Raw genomic sequence first — 23,791 nt, 5'->3', positions numbered from 1 at the left:
ATATATATATATATATATATATATATATATATATATATATATATAGACTGTGATATATAAGTACTACAAATTGTGATATACATGAGTTATCAGATTACTGATTTCTGTCTCATGTTAAAGACTGGAAGAGTCATTTTCATTGCACTTTGTTTTCCAAATAAAACTGTGACTTTAACATTCCTCTTATTGAACATCATGTGTCGCCAGGTCTGTTCCATGATCACTTTCTCAAATACACGCCAAAGTCATGTGTCATTATGGCGTTGTCTGATTTGCAGTGATCTGATTTTGGCTGAATGCTCCATTGACTTCAACACGTAACAAATGGAACAGTTGTTTTTGGCATCACTATTTATCATGTGGACTTTTCTTTGTGCTAGTGGTCACCTATTATTTTTCTGTTCTCAGATGAGATCTGAGCTGGAGAAGGTTGAATACTTAACTTCTATGAGTCATTACAGATACAGACTCACAAGCAAAGTGTTTCATTTTAACCCTACAGCGCATTTAGAGGACTTTTAGGGGGATAATGCTGCTTTAGGGTTTCAATATTATCGTTTATCATCTCTATTTACTGCAACAAAATATTGCACTTCAAAATGTGTTATCATGACAGGCCCATCCACTGAAATTTGGGGGCCCGGGCAGGAAGGCTCACATGGGCCTTCTTATAATTGAAATGAATACACAGAGGTTCCCCTAAAACACTTCATTTCATCTAAAATGACTAGTCCGCTGGTCCGCTAAGAAACTAGTCCGCTGACTTATGTGTTAGAAAACTGCAGTGTCCAATGGGAGCTGACATCACCGTAAATGTCATCACAACAACGCGCCGCATACTGCGGAGGTCCCCTATGGACAGCTGCACATCACACGAGCAAGCAGCGACCTCGGAGAAAAAAGGCACCTGATTTGTTTGTTTTTAATGTTCATATCTTCATTTACAGACACAACAGTGAAATAAAAACACCAGGACCTTGTTGAGCAGGTTCATCATTTTTAATCCCAAAATGATGAGTCTGACAGCAGCAGTTACAGAGAGAGGGGCCACAGTTTTTCAATAGAAAGTGAATTGGAGCCAGTTTCGATGGAGCCGGAAGCTCGCCCTTGCTCACTTCCTGTTAGGAACGCTGCAGTTAGCAGGTTAGCTATGACCATTTATATAAACAGTCTATGGCGTGTACCGGTGGAGGTTAAACGGGGTAGATCGACAAAATGGTGTATTGAAAATAGTCGATTAAAGATTAAACTCAAACATGAATCACTCCAAATACAACTTCAGAGGCTCAATGAGAAGAAACAACTAGAACATGGATAAAGATCTGAGGAGAACAGTTTAAAGAACAGATCTGATTTAAAGCCTAAGTCGACATTTAAATCTGACCAGCACACACTAGCTGCTCTGTGTAACTTTCTGGTGGAACGTCTGTCACCTGCTTGTCGCCATAAAGATTTTAAAGCTTTAGCTGGAATGTTCTGCAGTATGTCATTCAATTTATCTATCTCCATGGAGACAAGCCAATGACACCACCAGACCTCCACCAGAAAATAGTCCACTTTTGAATGTAAATCACTAAATATGTAATAATCTGTTACACTCATGATTTCAAATGTGTGTCCCGTCCTCCTGTATCCCTCTGTGTCAGATGCCCTCCCCTCCTCCTGTGTGTCAGATGCCTCCCCTCCTCCTGTATGCCTGTGTCAGATGCCCTCCCCTCCTCCTGTGTGTCAGATTCCCTCCCCTCCTCCTGTATCCCTGTGTGTCAGATGCCCTTCCCTCCTCCTGTATCCCTGTGTTTCAGATGCCCTCCCTTCATCCTGTGTGTCAGATGCCCTTCCCTCTGGTCTGAGGCTGGTGGTGCCTGTCTCTTTAAGGGCGTGTCGCGGTGAGTTGTGCCCGGAAACAGGCGCAGTAGAGCGGCTTGTCTGCGCTCGTCTTCTCGCTGACTCTGCTCGGTCCCGGTGCTGCGCGGAGGAACGCACGCGGCTCGGTTCTGGGTCCAGTTTGTCACAAGTCTCTCGAACATGGACAGGCAGCGCGTGCACGGTGGGTCACGCGCACGGCTCTGACTCGTGCGTAAAACGTGGACGTGCACTGTGGATCTTGGAGCAAACTTTACTCAGGTGTGGCTTCACTTACCTGCGCTCTTCCGCCTGGTTTTAGACAAGTTAGACCCGATTTGCACCAGGTTTAGACCTTACTTAGAACTTCTTTAGACCTGGTTTAATTCTAGTTTAGTCCGAGGTAACTCTCAGTTTAAGGAAGTTTTTATTTATTCAACATCCCCATTCAGAGTGTTGTTACCCAAGTTAGGACAGTGCCCGTGCCTGCGCTATAACTAACGCAGGACTAACGCAGGACTAACGCAGGACTAACGCAGGACTAAAGCAGGACTAAAGCAGGACTAAAGCAGGACTAAAGCAGGACTAAGGCAGGACTAAAACAGGACTAAAACAGGACTAAAACAGGACTAGACCAGGATTAAACCTGGACTGAACCAGGACTGAACCAGGACTGAACCAGGACTGAACCAGGACTGAACCAGGACTAAACCTGGACTAAACCTGGACTGAACCTGGACTGAACCTGGACTGAACCTGGACTGAACCTGGACTGAACCTGGACTAGAGACAGACTAGATCAGAGAAGGACCAGACCGGGATTAGAGTGGGACTAAAATCAAAGACTAAAATAGGTTTAAAGAAGCGGGACTTAACCATGATGTAAGTACACTTTTTAAATACAAAGGTTCAGGAGGTTGAGGGTTCCTATGTCCCCACTGTTGTTTGTTTGCCTCTGAGCAAGACACTTAAAGAGAGCATGTCACAGACATGTTTATGTAGAAGAAATGCATTACAAATGTGATTATGAACAACATCACTTATCACCCTTCATCTTTAAAAATCTAACTTTGGTATTTTATTTTTCCCCTTTGCTTTGTGACTAAGCCAGGACTAGACCAGGACTAGACCAGGACTAGACCAGGACTAGACCAGGACTAGACCAGGACTAGACCAGGACTAGACCAGGACTAGACCAGGATTTAACTACAACTAAACTTGTCTCTCTTACAGGCAGTTGCTGATTCCTTGACCTGGATATTGGTAGATCTAGATAAAACCCAGACTAAATCTGGACTTGACCAGGACTTGACCAGGACTTGACCCGGACTTGACCCGGACTTGACCCGGACTTGACCCGGACTTGACCCGGACTAGACCCGGACTAGACCCGGACTAGACCCGGACTAGACCCGGACTAGACCCGGACTAGACCTGGACTAGAGGCAGGATGCCAGACCTGATCAGCGTCACAGAGTTCATCAGTGAGACCAATGAGGACTACAAGGCTCCAACCACCTCCAGCTTCACCACCAGAATGTCCCAGTGCAGGAGCACTGCGTCTGCTCTGGAGGAGGTACAAGCAGTGGCCATCCTCTTCTCTTCTGCGCGTCTGACCCTTTCCTCTGCTCCTTAGACCCTCTCTGCTTTTTTGGAGTGCTCTATCTTATCTTAGCTCTGGATAAGACTTAGGTTAGTCCCTGGTTTAGTCCGTGGTTTAGTCCGTGGTTTAGTCCCTGGTTTAGTCCCTGGTTTAGTCCCTGGTTTAGTCCCTGGTTTAGTCCCTGGTTCTGTCCTGGTTCTGTCCTGGTTCTGTCCTGGTTCTGTCCTGGTTCTGTCCTGGTTCTGTCCTGGTTCTGTCCTGGTTCTGTCCTGGTTTAGTTTTGCTGAATATTTATGTTATAAACGGAAGTGACTTTAACACTTCCTTTTTAAACAAATTGTGTCCAAAATTTCACAACATCAGAAAAGGAACTCACTCTGACCCAAGAGGAGTAGCAATAGCAGCAGTAGTAGCAGTAGTAGTACCAGTACTAGTAACTGTAGTAGTTGCAGTAGTAGCAGTAATAGCATTAGTAGTATCAAACTAGTAGTCCAGTAGTAATAGTATTAGTATTTTGTTTATTACTCAAGCAGAAGTATTTGTGGCAATAGTAGTTGTAATACAAAGAAGTAGTGAGGTAGTCCAAAGTAGTAGTGAGGTTTCTTTCTGTGTTTTCCCAGTTCTGTGTTAGACTACTGAGCCACAGTGCATTGTGGGAGCTGTAGTTCTGTTGTTCAAAGGAAAAGCTCTTTTAAACAGAGTAATGGTTATAAAGTCACCTGAGGCAAACCCGCCTCTGTCTCGGATCAAGTCCAGACTTGATCCTCTCTCTGCAGCCGCAAATACAGACCAGGGGAGCACCTAGAATAGCCCCGCTTTAGACCTGGTTTAGTCCAGGCTTTTGTCCTGGTTTAGTCCCGGCGTAGTCCCTGCTTTATCCCAGGTGAGACCTGGGTTAGCCCTGAGTTAACCCTGGGTTAGCACTTGGTTAGCCCCGAGTTGGTACTGGTTTAGACTTGGTTTTAGTCCTGGTTTCTTCCTGGCTCAGTCCAGGTTGAGTCCAGGTTGAGTCCAGGTTGAGTCCAGGTTGAGTCCAGGTTGAGTCCAGGTTTAATCCTAGTTTAGTCCTGGGATAGACCTGGGTTGGTACCTGTTTAAACCTGGTTTTAGTCCTGGTTTCGTTGTGGCTTGGCCCTAGTTTAGTCCAGGTGTTAGATCTGGGACCTGTTTTAGACCTGTTTTGGATCTGGGTTAGACCTGGGTTAGACCTGGGTTAGACCTGGGTTAGACCTGGGTTAGACCTGGGTTAGACCTGGGTTAGACCCATGTATTAGTTGATGAGTTATTAAAACATCATCAAAGTAAAAGAGACTGAGGCTGAATTGGACTGAAATGCGTCACATGTTATCCTACCAACCTGACCTCTCTGACCTGTGACTTTTGACCGTTCACCCCTGGTGCTCTTTGCTCCTTGCAATTCACCATTTTGACTCCGTTACCAGATTAGCATCTTTAGCTTCAGTACATTTTCATTATACAGTTCTAATGTTATGAGTTTTCAGCTGTTGTTCAGATGTAGTTAGCCTACATGTTTTACATTTAAATCTTTTCACACGTTGCCCTGTTTTTTTTTCCCCTCAGGCTCTGGACCTGGACCGGACTGTTCTGTCCAAGATTAAGAAGTCTGTGAAGGCCATGAACACGTCTGGACTCAGTGAGTTTACTCCAAGACGGTCCTCTCATGGGTGACTGGTTAGACCTGGTTCAGTCCTGGATTAGGCCTAAATTTCACCTGATTTAGTCCTGGTTTAGTCCTGGTTTGGCAGCCTGCTTAGACCTGGGTAAGATCTGGTCCAGCTCTTGATATTGCTCTGGTTCAGGTTTAGACCTGTTTTGGTCCTGTTTTTAGTTCTGATTAAGACCGGGTTAAGACCAGTTTTCTTCCCAGGTTAATCCTGGTTTAATCCTGGGTTAGTCCAGTTTTAGTCCTGGTATAGTTCCTGGTCTGCTGTAGGACAGTGGTGCAGAGAGAGGAGTCCCTGAACACATTCCTTTCATTCTGCTCATGTCCAAGCATGCAGAGCAGTGTGGAGGTTAATAAAAGAAATGTGAAAAATTGCCCCCACTTATAACCCCTGCTTTAGTCCTGGTTCAGTCCCGGTGTAGTTCCGGTGTAGTTCCGGTGTAGTTCCGGTGTAGTTCCGGTGTAGTTCCGGTGTGGTCTCGTTTTAGTCTCATTTTGGTCTTGTTTTAGTCCCGTTTTAGCCCCGTTTTAGCCCCGTTTTAGCCCCGTTTTAGCCCCGTTTTAGCCCCGTTTTAGCCCCGTTTTAGCCCCGTTTTAGCCCCGTTTTAGCCCCGTTTTAGCCCTGTTTTAGTGCTGGTTTGGTGGTCTAATCCTGGTCCTGTCTTCAGCTCATGTGGAGAATGAGGAGCAGTACGTTGCCTCGATGGAGAAGTTTGGAGACCACTGCGTTTGTCGAGAAGACGCTGAGGTCGGATCAGCATTCCTCAAGTTTGCTGTGTTCACCAAAGAACTTACAGCACTCTTCAAAAACCTGGTATTGACCTGCTTTAGAACTGGTTTAGAACTGGTTTAGTACTGGTTTAGTACCTGTTTAGACCTGTTTAGACCTGTTTCAGTGCTGATTTAGACCAGTTTGGTGTGTTAGATGAGGGACAGGGGCCCATATTACTCTATAGGTGACTTACTCTTACACATTTTTGGATCATGTATTTATATTAATGTTTGTGGTCTTATTTTGATGGTGCCTCACTTCCTGTCACAGATGCATGTGTATATTTTACTGTGGTTTTATTTTGAGGTTGTATTTCCTGTTGCAGATATGTATATTTCACTTTGGTTTTATTTTGACAGGTCTTTCTTTCCTGTTGCAGATGTGCACATTTTACTGTGGTTTTATTGTGATAGGGTTGTATTCCTGTTGCAGATGCAGAACATGAACAACATCATCACATTTCCTCTGGACAGTCTACTCAAAGGAGACCTGAAGGGAGTAAAAGGGGTCAGTGCCTCAGGTTACTCAGGTCACTCAAGATTTAAATCCAGAAGTGTCTTTAATGGAAAACCTCTGTTAAACATATTCCTCACTGAATTTATGCATTCTGAATATCTTAATTATTTACCTTAATGATCTTTTTACGACTGTCAGAGGCCACAGGGGAGTTTTGCTGTCACAGTAATACTAACAACAACTTGCGAGCTAACAGTGCACTTACCCTGACCTAGTTTACACGTGGTTTAGACCTGGTGTACACCTGGTGTAGACCTGGTGTAGACCTGGTGTAGACCTTGTGTACACCTGGTGTAGACCTGGTGTAGACCTGGTGTAGACCTGGTTTGGACCTGGTTTGGACCTGGTTTAGACCTGGTGTAGACCTGGTTTAGACCTGGTGTAGACCTGGTTTAGACCTGGTTTAGACCTGGTGTAGACCTGGTGTAGACCTGGTTTAGACCTGGTTTAGACCTTGTGTACACCTGGTGTAGACCTGGTGTAGACCTGGTGAAGACCTGGTTTAGACCTGATGTAGACCTGGTTTAGACCTGGTGTAGACCTGGTGTAGACCTGGTGTAGACCTGGTTTAGACCTGGTTTAGACCTTGTGTACACCTGGTGTAGACCTGGTGAAGACCTGGTTTAGACCTGATGTAGACTTGGTGTAGACCTGGTGTAGACCTGGTGTAGACCTGGTGTAGACCTGGTGTAGACCTGGTGAAGATCTGACATAGACCTGGTTTAGACCTGGTGTAGACCTGGTGTAGACCTGGTTTAGACCCAGTTTAGACCTGATTTCAATGTAGTTTCAACCTTGTTTAGCCCCACAGTAATGGTAACAACAACTAGCATGCTAACGAGCACTCCCTGATTCACGGACAATAAAATGCTTTATATTGAGATACATACTGTACACAGAGGACTTATTTTGACCTGCAGAGCTGTTTATACAGGGACTTTTAACTCTCTACAACTTTATTTTTCTTCACATCACTAGATTAGTTTTATAAAGTCACAATTTCAGTGTTTCTGATATTTTGCTTAAACTCTTGGTCCATGTTTGTTTTGAGTTACTGTGCTCCTTTACCTTATCAAGTCCAGGCTCTGCGCTGTGATTGGTCTGTAGTGTAAACTCATCTCATAGCTGTGCTTTGATTGGCCACTTCTCTCAACAACTACAACTTAATTTAACATGTATTTATACTTTGCAGTCACATCACTCTGGGGCTGTTCTGCATGCATCCCTATACTGGAATGTTCAGCAGTTACCATGGTGGCACAATGGCAAACACTGCCATAAAAGTTTTAAGATCGTCTGAAAACTCAAAAAAACAAAACAAACATCTGTATTTAAAGCACGTTTTCATTTTCCTGTGAACAATGTGAGTGTTCATGGTCCTGTTTAGAAGTTTGACTTTACACAAAAAGGAGAGACTGACTCACTGAAAAACTGTTGGCTAATGTTAATGCTAATGCTAGCTTATGACTGTAATGTTAATTTATTTATGAAAAAACTAAAGTGTTAAACATAAAATAATTGTGCCTCCTCTGCCTTTCTTCAGGACCTGAAGAAACCGTTCGATAAAGCCTGGAAGGACTACGAGACCAAACTGTGAGCTCCTCCAAGATTAGGTTTAGCCTTGGTTTAGATCTGGTTTAGTCCTAGTTTAGATCTGTTGTTTTTTTTGTGTTTTTTTTTCACAAAACAAAAATAAATGTAAAATGCCCTAAACCCTTTTTCCAATTTCCAGGTCGAAGTTAGAGAAGGAGAAGAGGGAGCACGCCAAACAACACGGCATGATACGGACAGAGTTCAGCGGAGGAGAGATCGCAGAAGAGATGGAGAAAGAGAGGAGGCTGTTCCAGATGCAGATGTGCGAGGTAAGAGAGGGAGGAGGAGAGAGGACATTTCTATACCTACTTTACATGTTCTGACAAGTGAAATATGTAAACATGTGGAGCAGGTAAACAAATGTTCCTGTCCATAATTCCGAAGTTTAAAACTGAAGACAGAATGAACCTTTACCAGAGCTTCAAACACGAGTACCATAGCAACCAAAGAGCCAATCAGGAGTGAGGCTGTTGAACGTAACGCACCTTCCCGCTTGCACCACTGTTTTGGCAGGGAGGGGGCACTTAGCAGTACTTAGCAACGTTGTCAATCAAACCTGTTGTCAAGGCTAGTGGGAGCAACCTAGAGGAAAGAAGGTGCCTGATTGGTCTGTTATTAATGTTCATATCTTGATTTAGGAACAAAATAGTGACATAAAAACCTCAGGATCATGTAGAGTGGGTTAATACCAACAAGTCAGAATGACGAGTCTGACAGCAGCAGTTACTGAGATAGGGGCCACGCTTTTTAGATAGAAAGCACAATTCTGGCTCCATCGACTCTGGCTCCAATTCACTGTCTGGTCTGATGTAAAAGGGTCAGACGCAGAGTGCTTAGCAGCTTGCATACAGTAATAATACCACAATGTTTTATTTTCAGTATTTAATCAAAGTGAATGAGATCAAAGTGAAGAAAGGAGTCGACTTTCTACAGAACCTCATCAAGTACTTCCACGCCCAGTGCAAGTCAGTACTACAACTGCTACTACAACTTATGCTACTATTGCTACTTCTGCTACAACTTCTACAGCTACTAATACTGCTACCACTACTACTACTATTACTGCTGCTGCGCTGCTGCTACTACTACCGTGACTACAGCTAGTACAGGTACTATTACTACTGCTTCTCATTGTTGCATATTTCGTGTCAGTTTTTTCCAGGATGGGCTGAAGGCCGTGGAGACTCTGAAACCCTCAGTGGAGAAACTGGCCACAGACCTGTCCACAGTGAGTCCTGGTTTAGTCCTGGTTTAGTCCTGGTTTAGTCCCGGTTTAGTCCCGGTTTAGTCCCGGTTTAGTCCCGGTTTAGTCCCGGTTTAGTCCCGGTTTAGTCCCGGTTTAGTCCCGGTTCAGTCCCGGTTCAGTCCCGGTTCAGTCCCGGTTCAGTCCTGACTTAGTCCTGCTTTATTCCTGGTTGAGACCTGTTTTTTTTTTTTCAGATTAAACAGAGGCAGGACGCTGAGAGGAAACAGTTGGTTGTGCTCCGAGATGTCCTGAAGAACTCTCTACAGACGGAACAGAAAGAGGTCAGATGCCCTCCCAGCCTCCTATATCTGCGTGTGTCAGATGCCCTCCCTGTGTGTGTCAGATGCCCTCCCTGTGTGTGTCAGATGCCCTCCCTGTGTGTGTCAGATGCCCTCCCCGTGTGTGTCAGATGCCCTCCCCGTGTGTGTCAGATGCCCTCCCCGTGTGTGTCAGATGCCCTCCCCGTGTGTGTCAGATGCCCTCCCCGTGTGTGTCATATGCCCTGCCTGAGTCTGTAGTTAGATTCCACTGTCTTGCTCGTAGGACTCTCAAAAGCAGAACTCGGGCTACAGTCTTCACCAGCTGCAGGGGAACAAAGCACATGGCACCGAGCGCTCGGGTGTCCTATACAAGAGGAGCGAGGGGTGAGTCTTTAGTCCTGGTTTAGTCCTGGTTTAGTCCTGGTTTAGTCCTGGTTTAGTCCTGGTTTAGTCCTGGTTTAGTCCTGGTTTAGTCCTGGTTTAGTACGGATTTAATGCTGACTTGGTCCTGGTCTTGTTTTAGTCTGAGGAGAGTTTGGCAGAAGAGGAAATGTTCGGTGAAAAACGGCTTCCTGACGATAAACCACGGAACGGTGAGAACGCTGCACTCCTATTGACTCTCAACACCTTAAACCTGCTAACTCACCTTTTTGTCCTGCCTCCTGCATGGAATACCTGCTCCTATTGGCTGTGTGTATGACAAACCCCACCCCCTGCATGTTTATCCGGGACAGATCCACCATAGATCCACCATAGAGTGTATAAAGAAGTGGACTGACGGAGTGTGATGTTACCCACAGCATTCAGATCCAAATGAGGCTCAATGAGACTAGCAGTTATAGAGGTGAATCTGCAACCAGAGACTATATTTGGAAATCTGAGCGCAAAACCAAAGAGCCAATTGGGAGGGACCCCGGTTGAGAAAGGGTGGTCCTTCTCTCTGTAACTGCTACTGTCAGTCTCGTTAGTCAAACCTTAAAATATTGATTTTAACCTGCTCTACATGACATTATGTTATTTCTCTATTGTGTCCCTAAATGAAGATATGAACATTAATAACAGATTAATAACAAATCGAGCATCTTTTTTCCCTCGGTTACTTCTGATTGCGATAGTGACAGGTTTTGACAGAATTGACATTCACTCTCTGCTAAACCGGGTGGGAAAGGGTGTTACAGCCTTGCTCCGGATTGGCTCTTTAGTTGCTATGATACTTGCGGTTAGAATTCCAAACATGGAACTGTGCTCCAGATTAGCTGCTATAACTGCTAGCTTCGATGAGCTTCATTTGGAGCTGAACGCTGTGGGTGACGTCACACTCCCTCAGGAACACTTCTTTATATAATCTATGCACATCTCACACACCATGTTTTATTTTCATTTCTTTGGTTTATTTTTATTTATTTTGTTTTGTTTTTTTTCCTTTTATTTCTGAAGTATTTTGAGGAGTCAGAAAGCGGCCAATCACAGAGGCAGAGGAAAAAGAGGAGGCGGAGCTTAAGAAGGAGAAGAACAAGGAAAAGGGTGAAGCAATGTGATGAAAAAAACATTTGGGGGATTTTTTTCACACATTTATTTTAATTTATTTTAACTTAACTTTTTGCTAATTTATTTTGAAATTTATTTTTGCACGTGAAATAACCCAGCCCCTTTTCCTTCATGGTGGTGGACTTTGGCTAACAATATTAGCAGGTTGTCATTGTTTAAGCATTTTCAGCATGTTCTAAAGATATTCTGTATGTTTCTAAAGATTTGTGAATTTTGCTGCTTTGTCCTCAGATACAAAAGCTTGCGTTATGTATGAAAATTATTGCTTGGCAAATCCAGACTGATATCTCTCTGTATTTTTTTTATATAGGTTGATATGAGTCTGGTCGCCTCCGTTGCAGCTCAAGCCGGCCAAACATGATTGTCCAATCACATTTGTTTATTTCAGTTACACATGTGAAACGAAGGAGCTCTTTGGTCACCAATGATTTACAAATAAAGTCAGATTTCCCTCCCCTCAGATGAACACAGATCAGTGCTTCGCTCACAGATTCTACAGAAATTCTCTGCTTTTCAGTCCCTGTGATATTTTTGTCCTTTGTTTTTTCCTCGTGAGCAGTCATATTTGTTTCGGGGATGTACCCTGCATGTCCTTGATTGGCTAATCCACCCTTCAATCACACTTACCTGAATTCCGGGAGATTCACCAGACTCACATCTCCACAAAATATTGGAAAGTGTTTGTTCTGGATCCCAGGCAACAAAAATTTTGTATAACTTTAATATCCATGGGTTTTAGAATAATTTGAAACAGGAAAAAGTACTCAAAATGTTGCATATAACAGTAAACTTAAACCCATGAATATAAAAGCTTAAAGTCTGGTGAATAACTAGCTAGACCAATATATCCTATCAACTATCAAACATAAATCTCTTGCAGAGGCTGATATTTTGTTTGGGTGAACCAGGTGCTTAAAGAATCCTCATAAAAGCTTTATTTTTGTGAAGACGACTTAAAACGTGACTGTACAGATCTCATATCCACTTTGTACTAAAATAGGTTTGCATATTCAAAAAGTATCATCAAAGCTTATCGGCCATTGGTTTCTCCGGAGTCTAAACAATCTGTATCAGCATTGGCCATGAAAAAACCTATATCAATTTATCTCTACAGCGGTGTATCCCCTGGTCCTAACCTCTCAGGCTGCTCTTTGCCTGATCTGATCACAGGCTGTGTATAAAGTCTATGGCTCTAATGCTTCTTGTCCCTGTTTTTGTCTGTTAGGCCAATCGACCTCCAGCCAAACTCAACCTGCTCACCTGTCAGGTCAAGAGGAACCCGGACGAGAAGAAGAGCTTCGATCTCTTCTCACGTAAGACCCGAGTCTTTAGACCTGGTTTAGACCTGGTTTAGACGTGGTTTAGACCTGGTTTAGACGTGGTTTAGACGTGGTTTAGACCTGGTTTAGACCTGGTCCAGACCTGGTCCAGACCTGGTCCAGGTTTACAGCAGTTTTCTTGTTTTTCAGACGACAGAACGTACCACTTCCAGACAGAGGATGAGGCCGAGTGTCAGATGTGAGTATCAGTTGTTTATTTTAGTCCAGGTTTAGTCTTGTTCTGATTTGGTCTTTCTCCTCAGTTAGATCTTGGTGCTGCAGAACAGTAAAGAGGAGGTTTTTGTCCTGGTTCTGTCCTGGTTCTGTCCTGATTCTGTCCTGATTCTGTCCTGGTTTAGTCCTGGTTTAGTCCTGGTTTAGTCCTGGTTTAGTCCTGGTTTAGTCCTAGTTCTGTCCTAGTTCTGACCCAGTCTCTGGTCTCCTCAGTTGGATCTTGGTGCTGCAGAACAGTAAGGAGTCGTGGTACTGTCGTAGTTCTGTCCTGTATTTCTGCTACTTTAGACCTGGCTCTGACCTGGCTCTGACCTGGTTTTTGGTTTTCTCAGTTGGATCTCGGTGCTGCAGAACAGTAAGGAGGAGGCATTGAACAAAGCCTTTAAAGGAGATCAGGACGAGGAGGAGAACAACATTGTACAGGAACTGACCAGGGCCATCGTGGGAGAAGTGAGGAGGATGAGTGGAAACGACCAGTGCTGCGACTGCGGCGCCGCAGGTGAGGGCGGGTTAGTATGGGTTTAGTTAGAGATAGTTGCAGATATTCGCATTACAGGTCATAAAGCTCCAGCAGAAGGCAATATTTTGAATGGCCCCGCCCCCTGACCAAAGGAGACAGAAGCTTTTGCTACGCCAAATAGGCTTTGCTCAGAGTGTAGCTCCAGCCCCGGGGCCTAAACATGGCCACTCTTTCAAGTGAATGGGCCGAACTCAGTGATGCATGTCTCTAGATTAGCCTTTAGTGGGTAGGTACTTCCAGTGGCTGTCCTGCCCACTGACCATGCGCAGTAGTGCTCTTCTCCCACATGGTTCAGACCTTCTCCTCTCTCCTCAGGCCCCTCATGGCTCAGCACTAACCTGGGTGTGCTCATCTGCATCGAGTGCTCGGGGATCCACAGGGAGATGGGAGTCCACTTTTCCAGGATCCAGAGCCTGGACCTGGATGTGCTGGGGACCTCTGAGCTGCTGGTCTGTCTCACCTGTTCCCAAACCCGCACCCAAACTCGCACCCAAGCCTTCACAGCATGCTTTTATTATGAAATGTTGACACCTTCTCGAGATACTTTTATTTTTTTAGTAATTCTGCTATGACCATGTTTTATTTCTTGTGGTATATTGCAGTTGGCTAAAAATGTGGGGAATTCGAGCTTTAACGAGATCCTGGAAGCCGATCTGGAGGGACAGGACATCTCCAAGCTAGACAGCTCCAGTGACATGTGAGTTTAAGTCAACACTTTATTTTATTATCACAAAACTCAAATAAGTTAAAGAGTTAAGGTATTTTCTGAGCTTAGACAACACTGAATTTGTCAGTACAGTGGTTTGAATTGGGCTAAAAACAATAGATTTGATTCTTAAAATGGCCTCACAACTTTGAGTCTAGCTGCTGAGCTGAAATGGTCCAAATGAGTGACTGAACTTTAAAAGCCCAGAGGAGGACTTCTGGATTACCACTTAATGATGTCACAAGGTGGAACAGAGCATTGTGATCTCTGCAGAGATTTAAAAACTGAGAAAGTAAAGTGTACTACTATTACTACTACTACTCCTAATCCTACTACTACTGTTTCACTACTACTGTTCTACTACTACTGTTCTACTGTTATTGCTACAACTACTGCGACTGCTACTACTGGTACTACTGCTGGAACTACTGCAGTTACTACTACTTTTGCTTCTACTGCTATTACCACCAGTATTACTGTTACTGCTGCTACTACTGCTACTTGGCAAGGCAAGTTTATTTGTATTGTACAATTTGTACACAAAGTAATTCAAAGTGCTTTACACAATATTACAATACAATGACTCAAACCATAAATAATCAATATAAAATGAACGAATGATTGAATTAAAAGAGAGGCAGAGAAAAACTTTCAGTCATATACACAGATAAACAGAACTGTTTGGAGAGTGGAGACTGGATTTAAACATTGTCAAAGTAGAGGCCTGTCTCACATCTTCAGGAAGACTGTTCTAGGTTTTAGCTGCATAAAACTGAAACACTGATTCTCCATGTTTAGCACCAGCAGGAGGCCTGTCCCTGAAGTCCTCAGAGTGTGAGATGGTTCATATGGCACTAACATGTGGGACATGTACTTTGGTGCTAGGCCATGGAGAGTCATTTGTCTGCTACTGGTTTACTGTTTTGCTATTACTACTAACTCGGCCACTCAGACAAACACTGGGGTGATGGGGCTTTCTGTGTTGCCAGCCCCAGACTCTGGAACAAACTGCCCCTCCCACTATCACAGAATTTGGCCTGTTTAAACCTAGGCTCAAAACGTATCTATTCAGACTGGCTTTAACACTCTGTTTAAAGTTTTGCATGCTTTTATATTGTTGCTTTTATTGGAAAGCACTTTGGTCACCTCGAATGTTGTAAAGGACTCTAAATAAAGATTGATTGCGTTTCCAGGCAGAGCCGTAAAGACTACATCACGGCAAAGTACGTGGAGCGGCGGTTTGTGCTGCGCTTGCACCCTGAGGCCAGCAGGAGGCAGCAGCAACTCTACGACTCGGTCCAGAGTCGGGACATCCTGGGTCTCATCCAGGTCTACGCCGAGGGAGCTGACCTTCTGGAGTCTATCCCTCAACCCCACGAGCATGTGAGTGACTAGACCAGGACTAAAACTGGACTAAAACTGGACTAAACTAGGACTAAACTAGGACTAAACTAGGACTAGACTAGGACTAGACTAGGACTAGACTAGGACTAGACTAGGACTAGACCAGGACTAGACCAGGACTAGACCAGGACTGGACCAGGACTGGACCAGGACTGGACCAGGACTGGACCAGGACTGGACCAGGACTGGACCAGGACTGGACCAGGACTAGACCAGGACTAGACCAGGACTAGACCAGGACTAGACCAGGACTAGACCAGGACTAGGACTAGCATGTGAGCAACCTGGAACCAGGGCCAGAACTGAGCCAGGGCCATAGATATATAAATGGATGTAGCTAACCCGATATGTGCTAGCTGCCATGTTCCAAACAGGAAGTGAGAATGGGCACACTTCAGCTCCATCAACTCTGGCTCCAATTCATTTTCTATTGAAAAACGGGGCTCCTCTCATTATAACTGCTGCTGTCTGGCTCGTCATTCTGACCTTAAAATGTTTTAACACACACTACCTGATCTTTTTGTCCCTAAATCAAGATATGAACATTAATAACCTTAATAATGGGTAATAATAACAATAATAACAGTTATAATAATTATAATAATTACACTTATTATTATTATTATTATTAGTAGTAGTAGCAGCAGCAGCAGCAGCAGCAGCAGCAGCAGCAGCAGCAGCAGCAGCAGCAGCAGCAGCAGCAGCAGCAGCAGCAGCAGCAGCAGCAGCAGCAGCAGCAGCAGCAGTAACCTTCTTGCTCTGAGGTCACTCCCACTAGGCTTAGCAACAGGTCTGATTGACAGTGTTGCTAAGAATCCACTCCATGGTAAACCAGCAGTGTAGGCAGGAAGGGGTTACCTTCAACAACCTCGCTCCTGATCTCCTAGCTCTTTCTCGCTATCATACTCATGATTGGAATTCCAAATATGGAACTGTATAAAAAAGTGGACTATGGGAGTGTGACGTCACCTATAGCGTTCACAGCTAATCTGTACAGTCTATAGCCAGGACTGGACCAGTTCTGACACTAATCTCTGCTCAGGAGCCCGGGGAGACGGTCCTTCATCTTGCTGTCCGAATGGTTGACAGAAACTCTTTGCACATCGTGGACTTCCTCGCTCAGAACAGGTAAGACCTGATCCAGGGCCAGACCTGCTCTTGGTTGAGATTTGATTCAGTCCTGATCTTGGTCCTGGTTCAGTCCTGGGCTTGGTCCTGGTTCAGTCCTGGTCTTGGTCTTGTTTCAGTACTAACCTGGACAAACAGACGAGTCGTGGCTCCACAGCTCTGCACTACTGCTGTTTAACTGACAACAGCGAGTGCCTCAAACTGCTTCTGAGAGGGAGGGCATCTGTCGACATATGTGAGTACTGTTCCTGTAACTGCTACTGATTCTGCTAGTTTTACTAAAACAACTTCTACTACTACTACAGTAATATGTACATTTTTGTTCAGTGAACGATGCTGGAGAAACACCTTTGGACCTGGCACGCCGCCTCAGACACACTCAGTGCGAAGAGCTGGTAACTCTCCTCCCTCTCTCAAATACTTTGATGCAGTTGATACAGTACTTGATGATATTTGATAGTACTTTGATAGTACTTGATTAGTATTTTGACAGTATTTCCTGTGTTTTAGCTGACACAGGCGCAGAGCGGCAAGTTTAACGTGCATGTTCACGTGGAATACGAGTGGAGACTTCAGAACGAAGACCTGGACGAGAGCGAGGACGAGATGGAGGATAAGGTCAGAGGTCATGGGACTCTTTGGGTCAGAGGTCAAGTGGTTTTTGGGATCAGAGATCACAGGGTTCCTGGGGTTAGAGGTTATGGGGCTCCTGGTGCCACAGGACTCCTAGGTTCAGAGGTCAGATCTCTCACCTGTACCTGTACTGTACCTGCATTAGTTTATTGCTTATTTTGATCCCCAGCAGCTGCCACCAAACCTCCTGAGGTCAGTTCAATTCAATTCATTTATTTTTGTAACGCCCAAAATCACAACAACAGTTGTCTCGAAGGGCATTCATGTTTTGGTTGATGGGGGAAACCGGAGTACCCGGAGGAAACCCATCCAGACACGGGGAGAAACATGAAAAACTCCACACAGAAAGGCCTGGCGACCCGGGGATCCAACCAAACCCTCTTGCTGTGAGGCATGAGTGTTGCCACTCAGCCACCGTGCTGCCTACACACAAAAACAAAACAACAGGAAAAATCAGACAAAACAAGAAAAATCGGCCAGGCGAGGAGGAGGAAGACCAGACGAGGAGGAGGAGAGCTAGGTCCTGTACACAAATGCGAATACAAAGCCATTTCTATTCCACATTTGAAATACCAAACCTCATACAAATAACAAGCATATTACTCTAAAAATACTTCATCCTTTGTGAAGATAGGATTTAGAACAAAAGTTCTTGTAGAATCTTTGGTGACGTCTCTGGCATCAGCTTCAGACTTTAGAGAATATGAACATTTGGAGAAATTTTTGTTGTGTTGAGGTATTTCAAGCATCGGATCAGGAAAGTTTAACACTGAATGGAACATTGTGTGTTCTGTTCCACAGCCCATCCCCAATCGTCGAGAGGAGCGCCTCCAGGACCTGCCCACAGAGCGCCCCAGTGACCTCCGGCCCGACCTCCGACCCGACCTCCGACCCGACCTCCGACCCGACCTCCGACCCGACCTCCGTCCTGACCTCCGACACGACCCCCGCCCTGATCGTCCTGTGAGCTGCTTCGTGCCCAGCAGTGCCCCCTCTCACTCAGGCTTGGCACTGCTGGCTCGAGATGCTGCGGCGCTGGTGAAAGACCGCCAGAGGGTGCCCTGTCCCAGTCTGATGATTAGTAACGAGACGTACGGCACCATGATGGACCCAAGCCAAGTGGGAGGAGCCACGCCACCGCTGCCCCCCAGAGCACCACCCAGAGGTTAGAAACGGCTGTACAGGAGCGGGGGTCAGAGTTCAGATGTAGAGAAAGTTTCAACGGTGCTCATCTGGACCCTGTTTTCTTTGTTTTAAAAAATTGGTTTGCAAGGGGAGTGAAGGAAGCTATTTCTGTGACAAAAGAGAATCCTTCAGAACAGAAGTGGTCCATCTACCAACAGTTTACAGAAGCCTCTTTAACCCCTGGAATAAGGTAGCAACAAGCCAATCAAACGCTAATCAGGTACTTAACCATGGTGTAGGTCAGACAGCACATAATAGTGTTATCTGTAAACGAGGGCAGGACAGTTTCACTCTAAAGCTCTTCCCTTTGGGTCTATCTTCGTTCAGACGAGGTCTTTCAAGTGTTTCAAGCCAGTTCCATCACATATAAAATGGCTTCTGGAGCTGAAGTATCTTGATCTCAAAAACAGTGTTCAGATGCCCACCTCTGAAACTGCCTCTGAAGCACTCCAGGACACATGAAGGATTACACATCTCGTTTCCAAAAGTTTAAGGGTCAAAGGTCAGAGAGGTGACTGTGGAGGGGTTCAGTTTTAGACAAGCTCCTAGCTGGGAGGGAGGGTAGACTCAGTTCATTGATCTATATATTTTTTTGTTTGGTTGGTTGTGACGCGTGTTCTCGTCTTTGTCTCAGTTCCAGGTTCCCGAGTGTTGCCAATGGAAACGGTGGGACGCCAGCGCTCATCCTCTGATCCCAACGAGCCACGCCCCCCTGACAGGAATAGCTCGATGTATGGTGAGCACTTCCTCCTCTGGAGCTGAGCCTCGGTGTTTACAGCAGTCACTTTAGATCATATGTGTGACTGTGTGTACATAACACCAGCAGTGGGCGCTAGGATTGCACCAACTTCTGCACTGAGGAGTGAAACAGTTTGTATCAAGCAAAAACAATGGCAGCAACAAAGTTTAGCTCTAGAAGCAACTGAGTCTAAAAACTCAGAGAAGCTCCACATGACATCACAAGGTGTAACAGAGTGTGCAGAGGGAGACAGACTAAATGTGCAGGATTATTGAAACAAGAATGAAACAAAACGCAACTCCAGGGATGTTTCTGGAGTTAACCCTTCTACATTAGAAGGGTTAAAGCACCAGTGCGGGACATTTCATCACATTAGAACAGGTTTTGAGAGAGAAAAGCCAGTTCAAAATGTCATCCATAACAGGAAGCTGAAAGCCGCTATAAGAGACTTGCTGTCCAGAGGTGGGGAGGTACATTTACTCAAGTAACTTTTTGAAGAAATTGTACTTTTTAGAGTACTTTTCTAGAAGCATACTTTTACTCTTACATGAGTAATATATAGTACAGTGTAACAGTACTCTTACTTTTTACTTCTGAGTGAGTCTAGAGTGACTTGAGCTTTATGTCGACAATATGAAATGATTTGAACATAAGTGTTTATTGCAGCTCCTCCAGATATGATTTAGCTCTGACAGTTACTCTTTAAGTTACTCTTGCTTGAGTAGTAGTTTCCCAAATTCTGCTTGAGTAATATTATTTTGGAGTGACGTTACTCTTACTCTTTAGTACAGTTTTTGGCTCCTCTCAGTACCGCTGCTACTTTCCCATGTATCTAACCTCTCTCCCTCTCTCTGTCTCAGTTCTCCCGGAGGCTCCCCCTCCCCCTCCTCCCCCAACCTTTAAATCCGCCAAAAATATGCCCCTCCCTCCTCCGCCACCACACTTTAAGGCACCCCCCCTTCCTGTGCAAGCCCCGCCCCCACCAGCACACAAAGCTCCACCTCTTCCTCCTCCAGTCCCGAGTCACCAGACCAGACCCGGACCCAAGTCTCCCAAGTCTCCCAAGTCCCCCAAGTCTCCAACATCTGCTTCAACAAGACGAGAGTAAGACCGGAACTGAACCGGGGACTGAACCGGGGACTGAACTGGGGACTGAACCGGGGACTGAACCAGGGACTGAACCGGAGACTGAACCGGGGACTGAACCGGGGACTGAACCGGGGACTGAACCGGGACTAAAGTTGTACTGTTTCCTCAGCTCAGAGCCCGTTCTTCCTGGGAGACCTCCCCTCAGATCAGGCTCCAAGCGAAGCTCCACCACCAAAAGTCCAACTCCTCCCACTCCCAAACCCAGGACCACCTTCTCTGTGAGTGTCCCCCTGTGGCAGAGTGGTTATCCTGTCTCCTCTCAAGAGAGATCAGGAGTCTAACCCACAACCTCCTCACTGAGTTGAATGTGCATCTTTCCCCTGTGTTACTGTGGCAGAGTGCTTATCCTGCAGGTTGTGGGCTAGAGTCCTGGGTCTCAGATGGAAGTTGTGGGTTAGAGTCCAGTGGCAGAGTGGTTAGCCTGTCTCATGTTTGTTTAGCAGAAGCAGAAACCTCAGAGGGTCATCGCGATCTACAACTGTTCAGCTGATAATCCCGACGAGCTAACCTTCACCGAGGGAGAGGTCATTGTGGTGGAGGGGGAGGAGGACCAGGAGTGGTGGGTGAGTACTAGACCAGTACTAGACCAGTACTAGACCAGTACTAGACCAGTACTAGACCAGTACTAGACCAGTACGGAACCAGGACTGAACCAGGACTACTTTGGAGTCCTGTTTTATTAAGAGTGTTTTGTAAAAAAAAATAATTTTATTTTGTTTTAGATCGGACACATTGAGAGTGATCCAAGTCGGAGGGGCGTGTTTCCGGTCACCTTTGTCCATTTTGTTACAGAATAAAACTCGGGACTTAACCAGGACTTAACCAGGACTTAACCAGGACTTAACCAGGACTAAACCAGGACTAAACTAGGTATTAACCAGGACTGTACTAGTCTAAACAAGATTTGAGCCTTACTTAAATTAAACCCAGTGGTGTTTCAATACAGCTTTTACCTCCATCTGGTGGGCACCTGTGGTACTGCAGTTCATATGGCCTAATGAGTTATTTTTTCTTTGGTTTAAACATAGAGGATTTGTTTTAATCATTAAAGAGAAAGTCAATTTTTTCTTTATCTTTCTCCCATCTTCTAACATTGTTCTCTCATCAAAAACATGAAGAGATTTTAGATGTCATTCCTGTATGTTTGTGATCTCTCCCGGGCCCTATTTAAACCCTCCTTGCAGTTAGCAGTACAAACCTGTACAAGGCTCCGCCCACAAGCCTACATCACCCAGGCTCCCACATTAGAACTCTCCATAACTATACAAAAACATGATACAAAACTGTACACAACAACTTGACAAACCTGATGTGATGTGCAGTAGTTTCATTAGTGCGATGCAGCTGAGAGTTATAGTGCTCTGAAGGGGGAGTGACATAGCACAGAGAGCAAATGGAGAGGGGACTCATTGCACTAAAAACGAAAGTGGAATTTATAAAACATGTTAATACATTGTTTTGTTTTGTTTTTTGGGGGTGAATTTAGCATTTTCAGAACTGTCTCTGTCTCTTCAAAGGAGTGGTTAGTGGCTTTGATATGGAGATGTACAGCAGACTGTAACATGAAACGTCTTCACTTTTTGTCCAGTTGACAGATTTTACTTTTGGCTTTTACTATTTTCAAAACTATAAAAGGAAACATGATGATTGAAATATTTTATGTATTACAGTTAATACCCCATAGAAGTAAAAGGTCTAAACCAGGACTAAACCAAGGACTAAATTTGGGCTAGACCAGGATTAGACCAGGATTAGACCAGGATTAGACCAGGATTAGACCAGGATTAGACCAGGATTAGACCAAAGATGAGACCAGGATTAGACCAAAGATGAGACCAAAGATGAGACCAAAGATGAATCCAAAGATGAATCCAAAGATGAATCCAAAGATGAATCCAAAGATGAATCCAGGACTACACCAGGACTACACCAGGACTACACCAGGACTACACCAGGACTACACCAGGACTACACCAGGACTACACCAGGACTACACCAGGACTACACCAGGACTACACCAAAAATGAAACCAAAGATGAAACCAAAGATGAAACCAGGGCTAAACCAGGGCTAGACCAGGGCTAGACCAGGGCTAGACCGGGATTAGACCGGGATTAGACTGGGATTAGACCGGGATTAGACCGGGATTAGACCAGGATTAGACCAGGATTAGACCAGGACCAAACCAAAAATGAAATCAAAGATGAAACCAGGGCTAAACCAGGGCTAAATCAGCACTACACCATATTTAGACCAGGATTAGACCAAGATTAGACCAGGACCAAACCAAAGACGAAATCAAAGATGAAACCAAAGATGAAGCCAGGGCTAAACCAGGACTACACCAGGACTAAACCAGGACTACACCAGGACTAAACCAGGACTACACCAGGACTACACCAGGACTACACCAGGACTACACCAGGACTACACCAGACCAAACCAAAGATGAAACCAAAGATGAAACCAGGGCTAGACCGGGATTAGACCGGGATTAGACCAGGATTAGACCAGGATTAGACCAGGATTAGACCAGGACCAAACCAAAAATGAAATCAAAGATGAAACCAGGGCTAAACCAGGGCTAAATCAGCACTACACCATATTTAGACCAGGATTAGACCAAGATTAGACCAGGACCAAACCAAAGACGAAATCAAAGATGAAACCAAAGATGAAGCCAGGGCTAAACCAGGACTACACCAGATTTAGATCAGGATTAGACCAGGACCAAACCAAAGATGAAACCAAAGATGAAACCAAAGATGAAACCAAAGATGAAACCAAAGATGAAACCAAAGATGAAACCAAAGATGAAACCAAAGATGAAACCAGGACTAAACCAAAGATGAAACCAGGACTAAACCAAAGATGAAACCAGGACTAAACCAAAGATGAAACCAGGACTAAACCAAAGATGAAACCAGGACTAAACCAAAGATGAAACCAGGACTAAACCAAAGATGAAACCAGGACTAAACCAAAGATGAAACCAGGACTAAACCAAAGATGAAACCAGGACTAAACCAGGACTAAACCAGGTCTGAAAGACAGTGAATCTTTTACCATTGATGGTGGAGCTTAAATGGGATTCAGATTTTAGTGATTCTCAGAGATTTTAAATATATGTTTTGTATTTGTGTATTTTAAGTATATAATATGATCGAACAAAAGTTGTGTTGTTTTGACTGAAACAGCTGCACAGGTGGAGTCTGGGTCAAAGGTCAAATCTCCGTTAAGGTGTGTCATAACTTGTATTATTTCACTGTTGGCTTTGGGGCATCTCTGTTCTGATCCTCATTAAACATTTCAAAATAAAAGTTTTCTGTGTCATTTTATTCCGGTTTTTCATCAGACCACAGTGAACAGCCGGCCTAATGGTAATGAAGCAAAAACTGACACAAAGTTCAGCCTCTTCTGTCAGATTAAATAAGCAAAAGCCACATTTTTTCATAATATCTTCATAAAGTGGAGCAATAACTGAGGCCCTAAGACATGATCGTTGACAGCTAAAAGGACTTCAAGACATAATATCAATATGACGAGTTTGTGGAGCCGATCCCAAACTAACAATGAGAAGATTCAACATTTGTGGAGAACAAGTTTGGAGATTTGGTTCAACAGTGAATCAGCAGCCCCCACCGTTCATCTGAGGTCATGATATAATCACATTATAGCACATGAACGTCACACTTGACTGCAGTGGACAG

At 44.7% G+C, this 23,791-nt stretch overlaps 1 protein-coding gene across 5 annotated transcripts; it reads left to right on the top strand.

Moving 5' to 3' along the window:
- Positions 1–1,895: 1,895 nt before the first annotated feature.
- Positions 1,896–23,392, top strand: asap2b (ArfGAP with SH3 domain, ankyrin repeat and PH domain 2b). 5 transcript variants are annotated; one of them, XM_055232180.1, is made up of 29 exons: positions 1,904–2,124; positions 3,076–3,418; positions 5,027–5,099; positions 5,798–5,943; positions 6,334–6,408; positions 7,961–8,010; positions 8,150–8,279; positions 8,890–8,975; positions 9,163–9,238; positions 9,451–9,537; positions 9,800–9,900; positions 10,040–10,109; positions 12,290–12,377; positions 12,534–12,582; positions 12,950–13,116; positions 13,453–13,586; positions 13,740–13,834; positions 15,037–15,226; positions 16,290–16,375; positions 16,495–16,610; positions 16,703–16,770; positions 16,886–16,993; positions 17,810–17,905; positions 17,954–18,173; positions 18,828–18,929; positions 19,793–20,036; positions 20,191–20,299; positions 20,522–20,644; positions 20,804–23,392. In XM_055232180.1, the coding sequence occupies exons 2-29, from the start codon at positions 3,293–3,295 to the stop codon at positions 20,876–20,878; spliced, it is 3,090 nt and encodes a 1,029-aa protein (XP_055088155.1). In that variant the 5' UTR covers positions 1,904–2,124; positions 3,076–3,292; the 3' UTR covers positions 20,879–23,392. The 5 variants fall into 5 exon arrangements, with proteins under 5 accessions (XP_033846409.1, XP_055088155.1, XP_055088154.1 ...); XM_055232179.1 differs by having other exon boundaries at positions 17,810–17,917; XM_033990518.2 differs by having other exon boundaries at positions 1,896–2,124; positions 17,810–18,173.
- The last annotated feature ends 399 nt before the right edge of the window (positions 23,393–23,791 follow it).

This window comes from Periophthalmus magnuspinnatus, chromosome 24 (assembly GCF_009829125.3).
Source record: "Periophthalmus magnuspinnatus isolate fPerMag1 chromosome 24, fPerMag1.2.pri, whole genome shotgun sequence".
Taxonomy (NCBI): Eukaryota; Metazoa; Chordata; class Actinopteri; order Gobiiformes; family Gobiidae; genus Periophthalmus; species Periophthalmus magnuspinnatus.
Note: the sequence above shows the minus strand (reverse complement) of the source record. Positions and strands in the feature narration are given on the sequence as shown.

Bases quoted from the DNA above. Each gene is read 5' to 3' on its own strand.
- asap2b (XM_033990518.2), top strand. From the start codon at position 3,293: ATGCCAGACCTGATCAGCGTCACAGAGTTCATCAGTGAGACCAATGAG. The intron at 13,587-13,739 runs GTCTGTCTCACC...GGTATATTGCAG, and splicing joins TGGGGACCTCTGAGCTGCTG to TTGGCTAAAAATGTGGGGAA. The intron at 20,645-20,803 runs GTGAGTACTAGA...ATTTTGTTTTAG, and splicing joins AGGAGGACCAGGAGTGGTGG to ATCGGACACATTGAGAGTGA.